The sequence below is a fragment of the Prinia subflava genome, chromosome 2 (genome assembly GCF_021018805.1).
Source record: "Prinia subflava isolate CZ2003 ecotype Zambia chromosome 2, Cam_Psub_1.2, whole genome shotgun sequence".
NCBI lineage: Eukaryota > Metazoa > Chordata > Aves > Passeriformes > Cisticolidae > Prinia > Prinia subflava.
This window is the reverse complement of record NC_086248.1, coordinates 61,075,369-61,093,187: the sequence shown is the minus strand read 5'-3', so window position 1 is coordinate 61,093,187 and position 17,819 is coordinate 61,075,369. Positions and strand designations below refer to the sequence as shown.

General features: G+C 37.0%; 1 protein-coding gene across 4 annotated transcripts in view; it reads right to left on the bottom strand.

Annotated features, from left to right (window-relative positions):
• Positions 1-435: 435 nt before the first annotated feature.
• Positions 436-17,819, bottom strand: part of ZDHHC14 (zinc finger DHHC-type palmitoyltransferase 14) — a 100,139-nt gene continuing 82,755 nt past the window's right edge. For 2 of the 4 annotated variants that reach the window (XM_063390181.1, XM_063390182.1), the window contains exons 8-9: positions 16,376-16,478; positions 436-8,366 (exon numbers count right to left, since the gene is read on the bottom strand). In XM_063390181.1, the coding sequence (XP_063246251.1) occupies positions 7,965-8,366; positions 16,376-16,478 (505 nt within the window). In that variant the 3' untranslated portion in view covers positions 436-7,964. The remainder of the gene's footprint in view (positions 8,367-16,375; positions 16,479-17,819) is intronic. The other 2 variants (XM_063390183.1, XM_063390184.1) reach the window with 1 other exon arrangement.

Sequence of the window (17,819 nt, the reverse complement as noted above, 5' to 3'; positions counted from 1 at the left end):
TGTAAGGTCAGAGCAGCTGCCTATTGAGCAGAGGGCAGAGGCACAAACCTGCCATAATTCAGCAGTAATATAAATAGTTGAAATAACACATACTTTACACTCTTCAAATAAACTTGCATAAATTAAAACAAAGCAGAAGCTATCTCCTTATAATGATTCATGTTAAGACTCACCAACTAACCAAACTGATATGTACCAGAAAAGAGGTCCCAAGGTTTCTAGACAACAGGTTGTCAGAGTGAATAGGTAGCTTGCAGAGGAATATGATGCTACTGAAAGCTCATCCTTGAAATGTATGAGTTAATTTTGCATTTCACAAATTTCCAAGAACATTTTTGGGTGCATTCTTCATGTAAGAATAATTTTTTGTATTTTAAAGAAAAAGAACCTGTGAATTCATAAAAGCTAATTTTGACAGTTACTAAGTTCTTGGGGTTGTTTTTTTTTTTTTTTAGCTAAGAAAGAGCACAACTTCAGCATATGAACCACAGGAACAACACAAGTCAGGTGGAAAATCAGTCTATGGTTACATCTACCTTCATAAGCAATGAGTTTAATATGCATAGATTTCTGCAGCAAGACATTTGGTTCACCTCATATCCATACCTCTGTTTTGAGGACAGAAACCCTGGACCAGCTCCAGTTTGGTCCTGTGAGCATTTGGATTGCATTAGGTATGCTGCTGGAACTTACCTTCTGGTTCATTTTCTATTTAAAAGAAATCTAGTTTGTTTCACAAGACTGCTCCATGGATTGAGTCTAAGTGCTAAGCAGAGGTAAAAAGAAAACAACTTTCAAAAATGCATTAAAATACTTACATGGATACATACTCAACCAAAGGCTAGAGCAAACTCAGTCCCAGGCATTTTATATCCAGAACATTCTGATTAAATCATCTTTCTCCCTCCTCACCCATATATTCCTTTCCTGTAACATATTTGCTGTCAATGCAAATTTTTTAGGGTTTTTTTCAGTCTGGTTTCCTACATGTATGGGCCAGTATGTGGAATCCAGAGCAAGTCATCTCATATCTGCTGCACAAATCTATTGCTATTGAAGTGAAGTCTTGTGACAGAATTAGAAACACTAAAAAATAGTGTTTTGATTTTCCCCCAATTTGTGTAAACTGTTTTTAGTAGTCCTGACTTATCCTATCAGAAATCCATTAAATAATTAAAAAACCAAGGTACAGTGTGTTACAGAACATTCATTTACACATGGAAGAAAATTTTAAATCTTTCACATTAGAGAGAAAAATTATTCAAGAGTAAGACAAGAATATTAGAAATAGCTACTACACATGTACTTATCAAAAAGAAAGCATTTAACATTGTTTTCTTCTTCACCTGTAACTAGTAAAAGCGTGTACCTGCTCATGGCAGAGGAGTTAGAACTGGATGATCTTTAACATCCCTTCCAGACCATTTGATGACATTGTGATTACAAAAACAACAGAAGAACTACGAGGTGATTTTTTATTATTTCAATTTTATATATGTAATAAAATAAAAACTAAACATCTACTGTTTATTTAAAAATCAAACACCATTTGTGTTCCAAAAGTTTCTTCAGTTGTTTCCAGAACCTGCAAAAATTTTTTGAACTTTGTTTATCCTTCTGATTTCAAAAAACTAAAGTACATAAAAATATTATGTATCTTCCGCATGCTAAAAAATTAGCTGGTCAGTGCTACAGAGCATGCTTTTAATTTTCTGTGACCTACATAGAAGGAAACTTAACATTTCACTAAAATCAAAAGTTTTTCTAGCTATGTCCTTCCCATTCCAGCCAATAATCACCATCACCTGTTCCACAAAGCAGGTAGCAGGGCAGACACATTAGAAATCCTGTAACCAATTTTCTCTTTCTTGCAATGAAGTTGTGGTTGCCTGAAAACCATGACATCCTTGAACTACCAACTGTTTCCAGCACAAATCCAAAACACAGCCTCATGCTAGCTACTGTGAAGAACATGAAATAGAGAAATGAACGTTCCTGAGTGAACCCATTGTGCACTAGTACTCTCTCTCCTGAAAGAAGGCTCAGGAAGCAGGTCCCAGGACTTTAACACCTTTGCCACCAAACCCCTCATGCTTGGTGACACTCATGTGGCAGGGATTGCTCACAGCCTTCACACAAACACAGTGCCACTGCCTCGGCTGAGCTCCTCCCTGCTCTCTGAAGCTCATTCCCTAGCAAGTACCACCTCTAAGCTGTCCAGCTCATTCCCCCTCTGAGCTGGCAGGGCCTGGGGCACTTGGATCCCTGCAGATTGCCATGGACAGACTACAGAGCACAACCCCAAAGCGAGACACTTTTGAGCTTGCTTTTCTTAATTGATGATGCTTTTAAGAGGAGCTAAAGAAAGGCTTTAGCCAAGAAAGGCTTTAGGCAAGAGTTCTCCTCACATCATAGATCATTCAGCCAAGTTGTTTTCAAGTGGTCCCTTCATGTCCTTTCTGTAACTACACCTAAATACACACAGATAAATTCCAGCAGCTGTTACCAGCACTGGGTTTGAGGATATTTAAATTAGGATTGGATTAAACTTAGTTCTGTTTTTCCAGGTTTTCAGAACTGGCAGTGTAGCTAAAGTTGGGAAGTGCATAAAATACATCAAGATAACACTGTCATTTGTGTTTTGCTGCCAGTGGAACTGACTTTGTTATATTGCACAGTAAAGACATCTCTGTGGGACAGATAATTCCAGTTTTCAAACCACAAACTTCATGTAGCCTGTAGTCTTAATTCCTATTTGCACACTACTCACAGAAGCTGAATTCCAGGCTTCATGTGAAATTGGTGAGACTACTGCTTAGGGAAACACTTCACTAAAGGTTGAGCAAATTCAATGAAGGCATCACCAAGAAACACTAAACCATACTACATCATTCATTTTTCCAAGGCAATGGCACTTCTGGTATAGAAATACAGAATGCTCGAACGATTAACAGTATGGAAATTCAAGCTGCTAAAGCAATTGCCATTTTTATCATAGTCAATGTCCTCACATTCCTGTCAACTTCTAAGGAGCCAAGACTTCACCTGTTTTTATATTTACAGATGTATTTTCAAAACAAACAGAAAAAGATGTTAAGAGAGAGGAGCTTGAGGGCAAACTAACCTCACATTTTCCTTACCATCTTCCTATAATTACTTTCTTTCAAAAGTCTGACCTAGTATTTTTTTTTCTAGAATGACTTTTAAGAAATTTCTCAGAAAAAAATCCATGAATACCAATGAGTAATTGTTGGTTTGGGTTTTTTAAAAATATCATTTGATCAATATTGATAGCTGTCCTCATTTTCTTTCCCATGAGGCTTTTTTGTTTATACCCCCTCCCTTTCCCTCCACAGCTTAAGGTAATTCTTCGTTTCCTCCATGTCACCTGATAATCTCTGTTCTGCTTTCACTCAGTCTTCTCCCTTTCATCGTCTTATTCCTGTCCTCTCTGACCTACCTTAGAAACAAACTCCTATTTAATCTCTTTAGAACATCCAAAACTTGTTCTCCTCCCCAACTTGTCCTGTTTGTGGTGAACTTTCACACTGTATGGTTGAATGTTAACAGACAGCTGCCTTCTGTGATGGAACAGAATTGCTGCAAAGACTCATAATTAATCTAGATATCCACAGGTTTAAATAGCTCACTTAATCTCATGAGCCTTTTGGTAGCCCAGACAGTGCACTCAGATGTCAAACTGCAATCAAAATCAGGGAGCCCTGACCCAGACGAATCCTGAAAACTAGGACAGCTCTAATTTAAGTGAGCTAAATCTACATGCAACTGTCTGGACCACATTTCATTCATATTTTGGGCCTAGGAGTATTTGAAACTGTGTTGAGGTGTACTGCTTCATTTCATATCACTCCCTAAAACAAGATCATCTGGGCACCAACTGGCTTTTAAAACCAAGACTCCGAATGGCCCACGGTCCAACACACCATGTTCAGCTTCAGAGTACCACTGCTAATGAGGAGGAGAAGGGAGAGAAGGAGTAAGTCAGCAAATATATGACAGTTCCCACATGTAATTTAAACCAGAATATAACTAAAGTAAGGATCTCTCTACAACATTGCTGAGTTGTTCTTCAATCTATATTGAATTTGGGAACTGAAAGACAAACAGAAGCTCAGTTTTGTTAGTTCTCCAGTGAAGCCCCTTTGTTTAGGATTTTGAGCATTAGGCAACCATTTAGTTACTGTGAACTGCTACAACCACTGAAAAAAAACCCCTGCATTATCACCAGTTGGTCATCACATTTGTAAGACCTTTATAAATTTGTCTTAACCATGTCTTTGGGTTTTTTGAGATGTTTGCTTCTTCTAGGAGCATTCACTAGGATCAACTGCAAAACAGCTAATCTTCCATCTGTAAGATTATTTTTAAGGAATGCAGAAATACACCTACCTGTATTGTGAGTTCACAGGAAGGGATGAAAAGTTGCCAAAGGATGTACTATAATACAAAAATACAGTAAACCTTGAACATCTGTTACATTACTGTTTAACTGCTATGAATATAAGACTCCCTTTCAAGATAGAAATGTCTTTGAGAAATCACAAAAATAAAGAGCCTTTAAAATTTTTTATGAAGCACTGTATTTCATTCTACAAAGAAGATTATATAGACAACTAGATGGGGGGAAATATTATTTAAAAAACAAAGCAGAATAAATATTTTAAATCAGATAAACTAACCAGTTGTTACACATTCAAAGACTTTAGGCTTTTAAGAAAAAAACCTACTCTTCTGAAAATATCAATTTTTTACTCTAGATTTATAAGTCAAACATGGAAAGAGCTATTTAATAGTAGTATACTGTCACAGAAAAAAAATAGAAAAAACCCTGTGCAGTATTCACAAAGATTGTAATTTTGGATCCTTAGTGTGCATGCTCTGTAATCATACTTCAAAACAATATCTCAGCAATCAAATGTGTAGAGAAGGTGATGAATGGTTACTTTGCTGACTCATTCCAGATATATACAGCAGTTCCAACGGGGGGAGTGCCCAGGACTGAAGGCAGGTGTGATGGAGGTGAGTGGAAGGGCCCAAAAACCCTGTCAGAGGGACCTTTTGATGAACCTGCTGCTGAATCCCTGCCTGCTGTCAGTCAAAGGCTGCAATTACCGATCCCGATGGGTCAGGACTCAGTTCCGAAGCCTTCCAGCAGATGTCCTCGCAAGGCAGGCATGTCTGGGAGGCTCAAGATGTCACCATTTAAAACAGATGGGGAGGAAAGGGCTTAAAATAGGGGTGATACAAATCTATAAAAGAATTCAAAGTATTCAGTGCATTCTCAAAAGCCAAATTTAAAAACATAGGCAGCACGTTTAGAAAAAAGGAGTGTCCTCTTCAAAACGAAAAGAAAGTCACCTGAACAAGTACATGCTTGAAGCAGCTCTTCCCACCAATGTTTCGCAATTCTTACACTTCACATGTAAACAAAAGAGAAGGTTCAAAAAACGATGGTGAAAAGCACGAGCACACGGCAAACAGCATAAAGACTCTAATCCTGTCCCCCTCCCTCCCCTTTCATGTCAAAACTGACACTGATTTTATTGTGCACAGAGCCTTCTTCACTACTCCCTAGTGGCAGTGACATACAAATGTTGTCACGAAGTTGGTATTCTTGGAAACATAAAATCGATCTGCTATTTCAGGGACACTTAAAAAGAACAATTTCCTTAAAATATTCATCCTCATCATGACTTGTACAAATGGAAAGTTTTGATACCACATTAAAAATATTTGACTTGCCCTTCTAAGTAGTGAGTAATGCATGCACAGTTAACTACCCACAGACACCTATGAGAGAAGAGAATGATTCATCAAGTACTGGTGTACAGACTCAAAGCTGTGATTCTTTTCCCAGGTTTATCAGACCCGTATCTCCAGTCCTCACTCCACTGCCTGCTTTAATGCAGATGTTCATGGCTTCATACCCAAGAAGGTCTGTTGGGGAAAGGTGAAATCAAGAAGATGAGCATCACTGGCTTCTTCAAGAGCAGACACAGAAATGCTGAAACTCACGGCTTACTGGGAGCCCAGCCAACTAGGACATGTCAGTCACTACACTCTGGCTGGTGGAAAGAACTCCAGACTGTCCCAGCTTCTGGAAAATCCTGGGAGGGTGGTTGCAATAGCTGGGACAGACTTGTCTGACAGAGCTTCCTCAGCGGCTCAAATAACTGGGACAGATTTGTCTGCCAGAGGTTCTCTGGCTCATTATGGCACTTACAGACAGAAAGCATTGCTATGTTCTACACACTGAATTAGGTCCAAGCTAACATCATCAATTTTAGAAAGAGACTGCTCATGAAATCTTACAGGAGTAGGGATTTTGTCAGTATCTTGTCTGAATCTTCAATAGCATGGGTGAATGATTTCCTGCAGGCTGATTGTTCTCAATTTCAACAACAAAAGTTAAAAGAAAAAAGATTTTTAGCTTGGAGTCAGTGAATGACCATGGACTGTTACATTTCTTAACTGGTGAATGCTTTCACGCCCTGGAAACATCAGATAAAGCCCATTCTGCACATAATTTGTCCTAGGAAAAGAAGAATCCAGGTTCCACACCCTGAAAAGCAGGTAAACACAGTATTAAAGCTATTACAGTTTTTCAGCCTAACTAAGGTTCTCTTCGGCTGTCACAAAAAATACTTATAAAATTCTCTTTAACCCTGTAGTTGTGCTTTACATAAACAAGCAAACAAAAAGCACAGAAGAATTCCATGAAATCAAGATTTCCATTTAAAATATCGAAGGACAGATACAAATGATGAACAATGGCTGGGAAACAGCTACAGACTATTAATCATTTAAGATTACTTCACTAAGCTCTTAGTCGTGAATCTTAAGCCCTTCACCCTTCAGCCACACTGAATTACAGTGCAAGCAGAGGTTAATTCTACTGGTGCCAAATAAAGACCTCCTATGGGAACAAATACGCATCTCAAACAAAACTACAAAAAATGGTGAAGCAATCCTAACCAGCTATTCCTCCACAGCCCTAGTTTTATCATGTACATATATGCCAGCCACATTTTTACAAACTAAGTCAAGTCATGATTTCCCCCTTTCCCCATGAAAACTGTGCAAGGATAACGGTACACGTCCAGGAAATAGAGGATGTCATTTTATTGGAGGTCCACAGGTAATTGTATCACATTAGGGAGTGGAAGAATCTTGTGGTATGGCACAACACAATACCCCACTTAAACACTTAAACAGAAGGTTAAATGATATGCAACATGATCAAATCAGTAATTCATCGTCTTCTAGGCACCACTGATTAATTTAAAATAAAATTTAATAAATTCAAAAAATATAGTCCATTAATTTGTTTGTTGTACTGTCTTTAAACGAAACAGCACTTTGAAAGTCACAAATAAAAAAGCAGCACTTTCTCTTAATACCAACACCACTGTAACACATACTGTAGCGTGGCATGCAAATCCACATCTGCAGTCTTTTGTTTTGTATTAACAAATGGAATGGTAATTTCCTATCTCAAATATTGGTAGCATAACAAGTAAGTGCAGATCATTCTGGCCACAGGTGTGGTAAGCCGTAACAAGTGTGTATTACAAGAGCATAGAACACAGAGCATGACACTTACATCCAAGAATCTCTCCCTTTTGTACTGTACATGGCGTTTGGTACAGGCTGACTTCCAACTCGCTGTACCCAAGCTTCAGGAAACGAGATTATTGACCTTTTCTGGTTTTATTTAAAAGTAAAATGCAGTCAGCATCAAAGCACAACCGTTAACAACCTGGTCAAAAAAATGCCATAGCTCCATTGAAAAAAAAAACTTGTCCTTTTAGTAGACTCCATAAAGTGATAAAGTTTCCATTACAGGCATGTTATGAAGCCTTACAGTGGTACTGCAGTGTCATTCCTGTTAAGCACAGATCTGTATAGACACCAGGAAATGGTGTGATGTTCAGAAAAGCTGTTCAAACTGAGCTAAGCTTTACGAGACCACGCACCGAGTCTTCATGCAACGAGTCCTGGCTGGCTAGACTCAGGACGTGCATTGTATGGCTGTGTGTAATAGGACTTCCACTTGGCAGCATCCCAGGGGGTGATGGAGCTTCTTCAGGAGTGAGAAACTGATGGCCTTCGTGCTCCTCTTTTAATGGTATGATGTCTGTCAAACCTGAATCTGATGTGAGATTTGGCATAGAAGATGGTGGTGTTGGTTGCCCTAGAGTCAGAGTTGCACAAGGCCCACTGATAGAAGTCTTTCCTGGCAAAGGGAGCTCTTCACTAGTTATGCTTGGCTCACTCTGTAGGAGGGGGGTGGCAGCAGCCTGCAAAACGAATTTAGTGCTCTGAATGCACTGGTCTTGGTCACACTGTAGAATGGAAGGGTGTAAAAATCATATAAAGCAAACAAAACAGAAAAAAAAGGGAGAATATGGATAAAACGGTATGGAAAAGAATGGGATGTGAAGAGAAAAAGAAAGCCATTAGTATCATTCCATGGTTAGCCACCCAAACATCCCATTGCATGCTGCCCACAAAAAAAAAGAAAGGCATGCATAACTGAGCCAATGCTTTGGATTACTATCAAAGTAAATTACGATATACATTTAGAGTGTTCATTTAAAGGTTCTTTAAAAAACACTAGACAATTCTCTTCTTTTAACTGGTCTTCACATGCAGGAATTAATTTACTACAGAGGTCTTCCAGAACAAGAATTCTTTTGACACAGATATCTTACACAGTCAGTAATGAAGCTCTATGAGTAAATTTTTTCCCCCCTCACAATTTAATACATTATATATAAATTCTAGAGAATGTCCTACACTATACTCCATACTCCAGAGGATGTGTAGAAGCCAAATAATACTGCAGATGCACCAAGATCAACCTTAATGATTTCTAGGCTGTTTCAGGATTAATCCCGACAATGTGACAAATCAAGGTACAAACCACAAGTTTTCTGGCAAGCACTTGTCTCAATAACAAGCCAAATTCAGCATTATATAAATCCAATGAAGCTCACTGAGTGTTACAGAAATGTTTTGGCTCTACAGTGTTCCTAAGAACTGTTAATACAAAATTACCCCTCATTCCTTGAGATGACAACTGAGGTATGTCTTTCAATAATGTCCAGCTAGCTAAGTGAGTATACCTACTGCCAAATTAAGTTTCTTTAACCTGAATTAGCATGTTTTTTGATAGCTTCCAAGGAAAAAATATTTAATTCATAGCCTGATCAGTTATAACATTGCAGCTTTTCAAAATCTTGTTACACTCATTTGCCATAGTACTTTTCTGCTGGGTAAGAAAAACACTACAATCAGTGAATATAACTAAAAATGCAATGAAGGACATTTGGAGGCAAGCAAGCAGAATAAAAGATATATCCAAAGGTAAGACATCCTATTCACTGTTGTTATTTCAAGTATTCTGTTAAAGCAATATGTTCTACTCTGACTGACTTCTTAGATTTTTATCAAATTACTAAATATTACAGATCCATCATCTGTTCAGATATTCCTGATCACAACCATTGTTACTAATATTTGAGTTTAATAAGACACACTCTCTGAAAACTTATGAAAGACTTTTGCCTCTGTTATTGTATGATGAAAACTGTGATTAACAATGCTTCGTTTGTTATTTTCAGGTTCTCCAATTTCACCACTGAACAGCTTAATGACAGACCTAACATTCAGCAAGTGTGCAAGCAGACTACTTGGTCATAATAGGTAGCTAGTGTTTAAAACACATCTAAGTGGTTTATGACTCCCAGACCAATTACTTTTGACAGGCAGAAGCTCAGTCCTTACTCAGGTATGTATTTCCAAGACTTCTGCTTTCAGAAAGATAAACAGACTCACCTCCTGTGACATAAATTGAGTTCATATAAACTGCAAGCAATCTTACCCCACAAAATGATGAACAGCCCCAGACAAACAACTCAAGTAGCTCCCCATCATTTCAGAGGGATTACTCACAGGCTTAAAGCCATAACCTTGCTTAAGTACCTTACTAAGAAGAAAACTGTCAGTATCTTTCAAAGTCAAGATTTCAATTAGTAATTCAGTGTGAATAACTCATTCTTGATTAATATACTGTTATTCACGCCTGCTTATTTAAATTAAAACTTCAACCAACCTTACTATGCAGATCTTAAAAACGTATTAACTGAATTTTCAAACTTCAAAAAGACCAACAAAACCCATTTTCTCTGAAAGGCAGTAGCCAAAGAACAAATATAACAGCAAAGGAATGCTTATAACCACTGGGGTACACTGAAAACAAATGATGTTAGCAACTGACTTACTGCTTTAGTGAACCTTCAGCTCTGATCTTCAAAAGGAAATCATTAACGTGTTCCAGGCAATACAAGTACACAGCTTTGTATTAGCTGAAGATAATTTATCAAACTCATTGTATAGTCTGAATTAATTTTCTTCTTATAGAACTCTACTGCATTTCAGTTAAATCAATATCAAAAAGATAAAGTAGTCTCATAAAGCTCCATTAAATAGTGTTATAAACTTCAGGTGCTGCATATCTCTTCATTTTCCATGCACTTGTCACTTCCCTAAAGCCTCTCCTCTCATTTAGATAAATTTCAGGTTCTCTTTTTCTTGTCTGTTCAACAGTGATCAGCACGAAATCCTTAGGAAGATACAGGCTGTAAAGAGCTTTCGAAAGGGAACTGTTGCAGAAGTCAGAAAAAGTATGTGTGTTCTATGAGGCTCTCAAAAACCTCTGGTAAAAACAACACACAATATACAGGTAGACTGTTCTTGAGTCTAAACGGCCAACACAAAACTAAAACCAGGAAATCAGGTTTGTTATAGGCTTGGTGTGGTGGTTTTTCCTCAATTTCATTATTCCACTCTTGCCTGAATGAAATTTAGGGCAGGAAGTTTTAGCTGCTGCTAAGCACATGAAGTATCTAACACCAGGACTCTAAATGAAACAAAAAAGTCTATGATTGTAAGAAACAGGAAGCTAAGCACTGGAATCTAAATAACTAAAAAATCTGCTGCAAAATTTATTCCACCAGCATCATCTTATTTCAGGTATGTTGACTTTATTTTTCAATTAAAATTCCCACTGTTTCAGAGAAACAGCTGATTCTGAAGGTAGACAAGTTTAATAAGTTCTACAAGTATGGAAGTTCAACTAAATATATGCACAGAAATGTTTAGATATCTATTTATTTCCACATAAAAAGGCACAAATCAAAGCAAATTGAACAAAACCTAGAATTCTGTGTTTATTTCACAAATAATAAATACAAACAACTAAGGAAATTCTTTTTTTCCCAAAGAAAATCTGTTTTTCCTAAGCTACAAAGAAAATACATGGTAACGTTGTACATAATATATTTTTCACATTCTAAATGTGACTATTTCAATATAATCAGAATTATTTACTTTAAATACTAAATAAACTTCGTTTAAAAATTCCTAAATGCTAGTAACGTTGAAGAATTGTTACAGTTCTCAGAAGATGGAGAAAAGCAGGTTGAATGGTCTCACAATCTCTGAATAAAGTACAAACACCACAGAATTCAGAGGAGGCTTACAGTGGTATGAAGTTACAGGAAGGATGCTGAAATACCATATTCTGGGTACAAAGAAATGGGTAAAGAGTGGAAGGATAGAGCTGTGTACCTGTTTCCAGCAGGTGTAGGATTTCACAACCAAAACTGACGTATTGTGGATATTGTGCAAGAATTGAGCCACAAACCCCAGCAAGTCAATGGCTCCACTATCAAGGGGTACAGTGCGTGAGGAGCAGATCTACGAAGGGAAACACTTCTGAAGCCAAACGGGAAACTACCCTTGGCCCAGACACTTCAGATTGGAGACTGTTTGTTCTTACGGACTGAAAGTCTGAGAATGCTTAGAGCAACTTGGGTGCATTCCAGGGGTGTATCTTCTAAAACAAATCTAGTTCATGTGCTCTGACATCGCTCTGAGACATGAATAAAACGCAGTAAACACGCACTATCAAAAGAACTGCTCCTAAAACATATCTCAACCCAAAGCAAAATGCTGAATTTGATTTACTTGCATGTGCTTGTAACCCATTTTAACTGTGAAGTAAAATGCACTAATGAAAAACCTCTGTCAACCTTGACTGTGGTAATGTTGACTTGGTGAGAGCCCTGAGTTCTGTTTTGGGCATCTGAGAAGTTCATCTGTAAATATACAAGGAAACACACTCGCAGTCAACTGCCAGCAAAGTGGGGCTGCAGTCCTTGCCAATTCTGTTAGTGTCATGATAGAAATACTTACTGTTAATAATGAAAATATGAAAAGCAAAGGAAAGAGTACACCAGGATGGCCAGAGTTAATGTTCCCTGAGTCAGTTGGATCTATTTCCAGACCAGTAACAGAAATATTTAAGTGAACATGTGGGAGAGGACTTTCCTGCACTTATCACCGGTAATAAATGTTGTGCATGCACAACAGTTCCTACAATTTTCAGTAGTACATATACGTGAGAAAAGACTTTAAAGAATTTGCATCCAGGAAAGGAAATGGAGAATTAGAAACCAGGGAATTTGGTACATACAGAACTACCCATATACTGAAGAAGAGGTGCCTAGGAATGCAGGAATAGAAGGAAATAAAAAATTTTGTTTCTCAAAAACAAGGAAATAAGCTGTCTTGACACAGTCAAACAGAAGCAAAGTCTATCACTTTATAAGGCATTAGAGAATTCCTAGAGACATCACAGTAAATATAAACCAAAGGAATGCCTCTAAAAAACTTAATGGAGTGAGACAGATTATGTGCTTCCTCCTAATGGATTACTAAAGAATAAAATACTCCATTGCCAACCTAAGAATCATCTCCAGCTTTTAAGATAAAATTAAGTAGTACAGAGGTCCACTTAATCAGTTAGCACCCAAGTAGTGCTAACTGATAGGTTTATGAGTAAATAAGAACTTTTTTCAGAACACAAGGAAAATAAACCGTGAAATGAAAAATAACAAATAAATTACAGAGAAAAATATTATTTCATAATGGGTGAGCTACTGTGCTTCATACAAAAAAAAATTCTTAAGAATAAGGAAAATACTTGGGTAATCAAACTCATGATGAGCTCACAAAAAAAATCAGCAATAAAAGGCAATAGAGAAATATTTTGGAAATTACCATATCTACAGGTTATGAGCTCAAAAGTGACCATGCTTTTCATGTGGGGGAGGATATTAAGAAGTTGGTTAATGAATTTACCAGACTAACTTCAAATTATATTGGAAAAGAAATTGAAAACACTGGGAATGCATCAGGAAAATAATTGTATGTACTTTATGGAAGTAAACATAGATTCAGCTTTTAGCAGAACAAGGTAGATACTATGGAGAGAACATGAGAAAACCCTCTTCTAGAAAGATCTAGAAAAAACCCCAAATAACAGTATGGGTCTATCAAGCACTGATTACAGCTATGACCCTGACTTTCTGAGATTGGGCCAGCTGGGTCACTACCACAAGTAGGGTAGATCCTGTACCAAAATATTCAAAGTCTCAGAGGCAAAATTACCACAAAAGCTGTTAAATACAGAAAGTGTGCCCCACAAATGGTATCCTGAATAAGAAATAAAGTATTGCACTGAAAACCAGCGTCTGGCAACTTTACACTTAGCCTGATATTTATTTTGAACTTAACTGCAAAAAGATTCATTAAAATAAATGAAAACAGAGTATTATACTAAGCAACCCACAGAGATTTAATGAGGGACAAGAGACTTGTTGTGTGAAGCAAAAGAAATCTATTTAGAAAGCCACAAGTCACTGACTGCTATAAGGAGTTGCTGAGGGAGCTGGGGTTGTTTAGCCTGAAGATGAGGCTCACAGGAGACCACACTGATCTCTGCAGCTCCCTGAAAGGAGGTTTTAGCCAGGTGAGGGTTGGTCTCTTCTCCCAGGCAACTGGTGACAGGGCAAGAGGGCATGGTCTTGAGCTGCACCAGGGGAGCTTTAGGTTGGACATTCAGAAGTTCCTCACAGGGGGTGATTGCCCAGGGAGGTTGGTGGAGTCAGCATCCCTGGAGGAGTTCAAGGAAAGACTGGTTGCACTTAGTGCCATGGTCTAGTTGACAAGGTAGTGTTTGGTCATAGGATGGACTCAATTTCAAAGGTCTTTTTCAACCTAGCTAATTCTGTAAAAGATTTGAGGGAAGAAAGGGAAACAAAAGAGGGAAAGAATAAGAGAAGACAAGTGTGAGAGAATATGCTCATTTAAATCTTTATTTTGTATCAACGGTGAGGAGAGGTATTTTAGCACACTGTAGATTAAGCAAGGTAACATCTAGACATGAAGACCTGATGTAATACATTCAGCAATAAAATCAAGAGAGATCCACCACAAAGGTGTACTGAAACACACTTTAGACTTCTAGTAATTTATTTCTTGTAACCAAAAGTATTAAGCTGCTAAAATATATAAGTATCTCTGATGATGTATAAACGGCCAAACTTCTGCCATTTGAAAAGTACTATGGTCTACAGCTATGATCTACACATGCTCCTTTAAATCAAGGAATTTCACTTTGTCTGTCTTTCTCTGAAATTCGTAATAATACCGTCTCCAGTACCAGGTGTCTCCCCCTTCAACAGAGAAGGGAAAATAATGCTAGAGAGATGGGTCAACTAAGCCGGTCTTTAACAGTTTACAACGAAACTCAAGGGAGAAATTTTAATGCTGATAGCCAGTAGTCCTTAGAAACCAACTGGTCTTGGATACAGACCAAGAGAAAAGATGCCCCAAGAAAAATGGCATTAAAGTCTTCAAAAATATTCCTTCAAACCAATCAAGACATCGCACATTTTCCAAGATTTTTCTAAGAGGTCATTTTCAGGAGTGAAATCTGCATATTTCCTAGTGACTCTAATAACTGTTAAAGAACCCAGGCTTTTCCCAGCTCATGCGGTGTGGTGTTCTAGTATATAAGAAGAAGTCTTTAAAGAATTTGTGTAATTAGAATTAAAATTGTAACAGCTACCTGTTTGACTTAAAGTAATACCGTAAGAGATTTCTCCATTTCTAGAGACAAACTTAGTCAATTTTCTTCCACACTGGCAAAGATTTTCTCATTAATATCTAGGAATAATGATAGTGTCTTAATTCTTGCAATGATAAGACAATTTAATGCCATGGACACTTTGTGGGTTTATGGTCCTCACAAATAAGAAGCTTTGACAGCGTCAGAAAGTTTGGGTAATCCCTGAAAGACCTCAGCCCATTTCTTATGTTTGCTTTCTCTCTTTTTTTTTAAACTTCCTTTTCTCTCTTCAGAGTGATAATATTTTGAGTAAAATCTACATAGAGCATTACCTTGTTCTGCTCAACTTCACCTCAGAAGATTCAGACTTAAGACTGTGTCTAACACATCTTCTTATTAAGGAGACTAACAAATCTATTAATCTTCAAAACATTAAGTAAAACCAGCTTAGGAACTACAGCAAAATTTTTATACAAGTTTATCAGTGACACTAAAACTAATCTGTCTGGGAAGAGTGCATCTTTTCTCTTTTGTTCAAAAGAAAGGCTGAACTGTGTCAGAAGGCCTCGTGGCTTCCTCTTTTTTGGCAGAGTATCCATAACTCACAACTTCTTTGACAAACTATTAGAACCCACATACTGTGAAGATATGTGGACAACAATTCCGAAATAGGCACAGACACAAGATGGTTGCCTTCAGAAAAAGATCTCTTTCCAGTTATTCTCTTCTTCTTGGAAATGGAAATCCTATCTTCCATTATGATAGCCAATGCTACCAGCAAAAAACCAAAGTAAATACTATTGGCACAGTTTCAAAGACATTTAAAAAACTTTTGTTGTAACAATCCAGTTGCCATTTTTTGTTCAGTTTCAGTGTCCTCCTGCTCTTTCTTCAAAATATTTCTCCCCTAGAACCTCCTCTTTGTTCATCTTTTTTTTTTTTAATACATTAGTCTATGCAAAACTGCAGTGTACAAGCAAAGAAGGAAATAGAGTATGAAGAAAGTGCCACACAGAATAACAACGAGCTGGAAAATGATGAACCAGAGTAAGTCCATGATACTTGAATATTCCAGTTCAAAACATAGTAGGTGTCAACAGCAAAAGTCAAAATGGCAGTGTATTCAATAAATCAACAGCGTAGAAAAGACTCTTTTTTTTTAGAATCCATGAGCAGTAACTATTACACTGTGTGAAATGTACATTAAAAAGAGCCTTGGATTTTGTGTTTTTTTCTTTACTGCTACTAAACAATTCATTCCACCCAGTGTGTCAGCTGTATCCAGTTAGTTATTACTTGATTAGTTCACATGAAAGTGGAGAAGAAAAACATTCACAGGAATCTTGATGAACAACACTATGGGATGATTCCTACCATGTTGCTCTGAGATTGTGTGGCCCCATACATGGTAATGCCATTTGATGGTCCTGCTAATTGCGGTGTATCTGGCTGTATAAATCCTCTTCTGTCAATTAAGCTACAGAAAAATCACAATAAAGGAAAAGTATATTATTATTATTATAATATCTGAATAATTAGATATTATTTCTGATCAATAACTAGCTCCTCTCAATATAAAGAAAGAAAAAATTTCTATCATACAACAGACCTTAATACCTCACCAATACCTTGTAATGTCCCTGTTTAATCAAATGAAGTACTTCATTTTCTACTCATCAATAAGGTACTTTTCTTTGTGATACTGCCTGTCATAATCACATGTACTGCTACTTTTAGTTGATTTTTATCACAGACAATGGACTTACCAGCAGATACTACAAAATCAAAGAATTTTGAATGACAGGTGAAAAAAACAAATAACAAAACTTACTTAGGGTACTTTGATCAGTATCTCTTTTAAAAGTGTTTTTTTACCAGCTTCCACATCTAAATTGAAACTACCTAATCACAAAATTTAGCAAGAAGGAAGAAAAGTTCATCTTTCTTTCTGACAAATAACTTAACGTGCCAGGTGTTTCAAGATGGTGACTTAACACTGCTTATGGTGTTCCACTGAGCTTACCAAAGTGATAAACTCATAAAATTTCTTATGTCTAAGAAAATGCTCAGTGGAGAAATTACTAAATGTAAGTAAAAGATCTGTGTAAGACTATAAACAAATTACATAGAATGAAATAATGCAACCTAGTTAAAGATTAAAGATGTTACATAATTTGTTGCATCAGAATACTAGTTAGACCTATGCTGAGAGTGAAGGATCAAATTAAGATTTGAAAATAACTGTTGAGGACATGTAAAATAAACTCTGAATTTGCTAGCATTGGTTTTAAAATGAGAAATTAATTTTAACAGAAGTGAGAAAAGTTTTGATTATTTACAGATCCTCTCTTCATTTGCATTCCACACTCAAAAGCACTTGAACATTTTGAATTTTGAGCTGGTAAGCCACTGTTCCAGAATTTAAGAAAAAAACTTAATATTTAGTGACTTGGGACACAGCAGAAATTAGAAGTAAAAGAAGCAAGCTTGTAATTTACATGTTACAGTCAGTAAATTTTTCTCCATGGGCACGAAATACCTCTCTGCAGAACCTCTATATAAACATGTCAATGTCTAAATAAGTAATGTTGCTACATGGAATTTAGGAAAAAATGCACAAAATCTGCTAAAACGCAGGAGCCAGTGCCAGTCTGGTCCAATTGTGTGTTGCTACTTTTATCAGCCTCATATACTATTTCATATACTGAGAAACAAGATGTAGTTTTAATAAAGATCTCCACTTGGAGTCAAAAGAATTTGAAACATGGCGTTGAGCTTTGTCTCATACTTTTATCAAAAGCAAAATGGCAGAATTAAA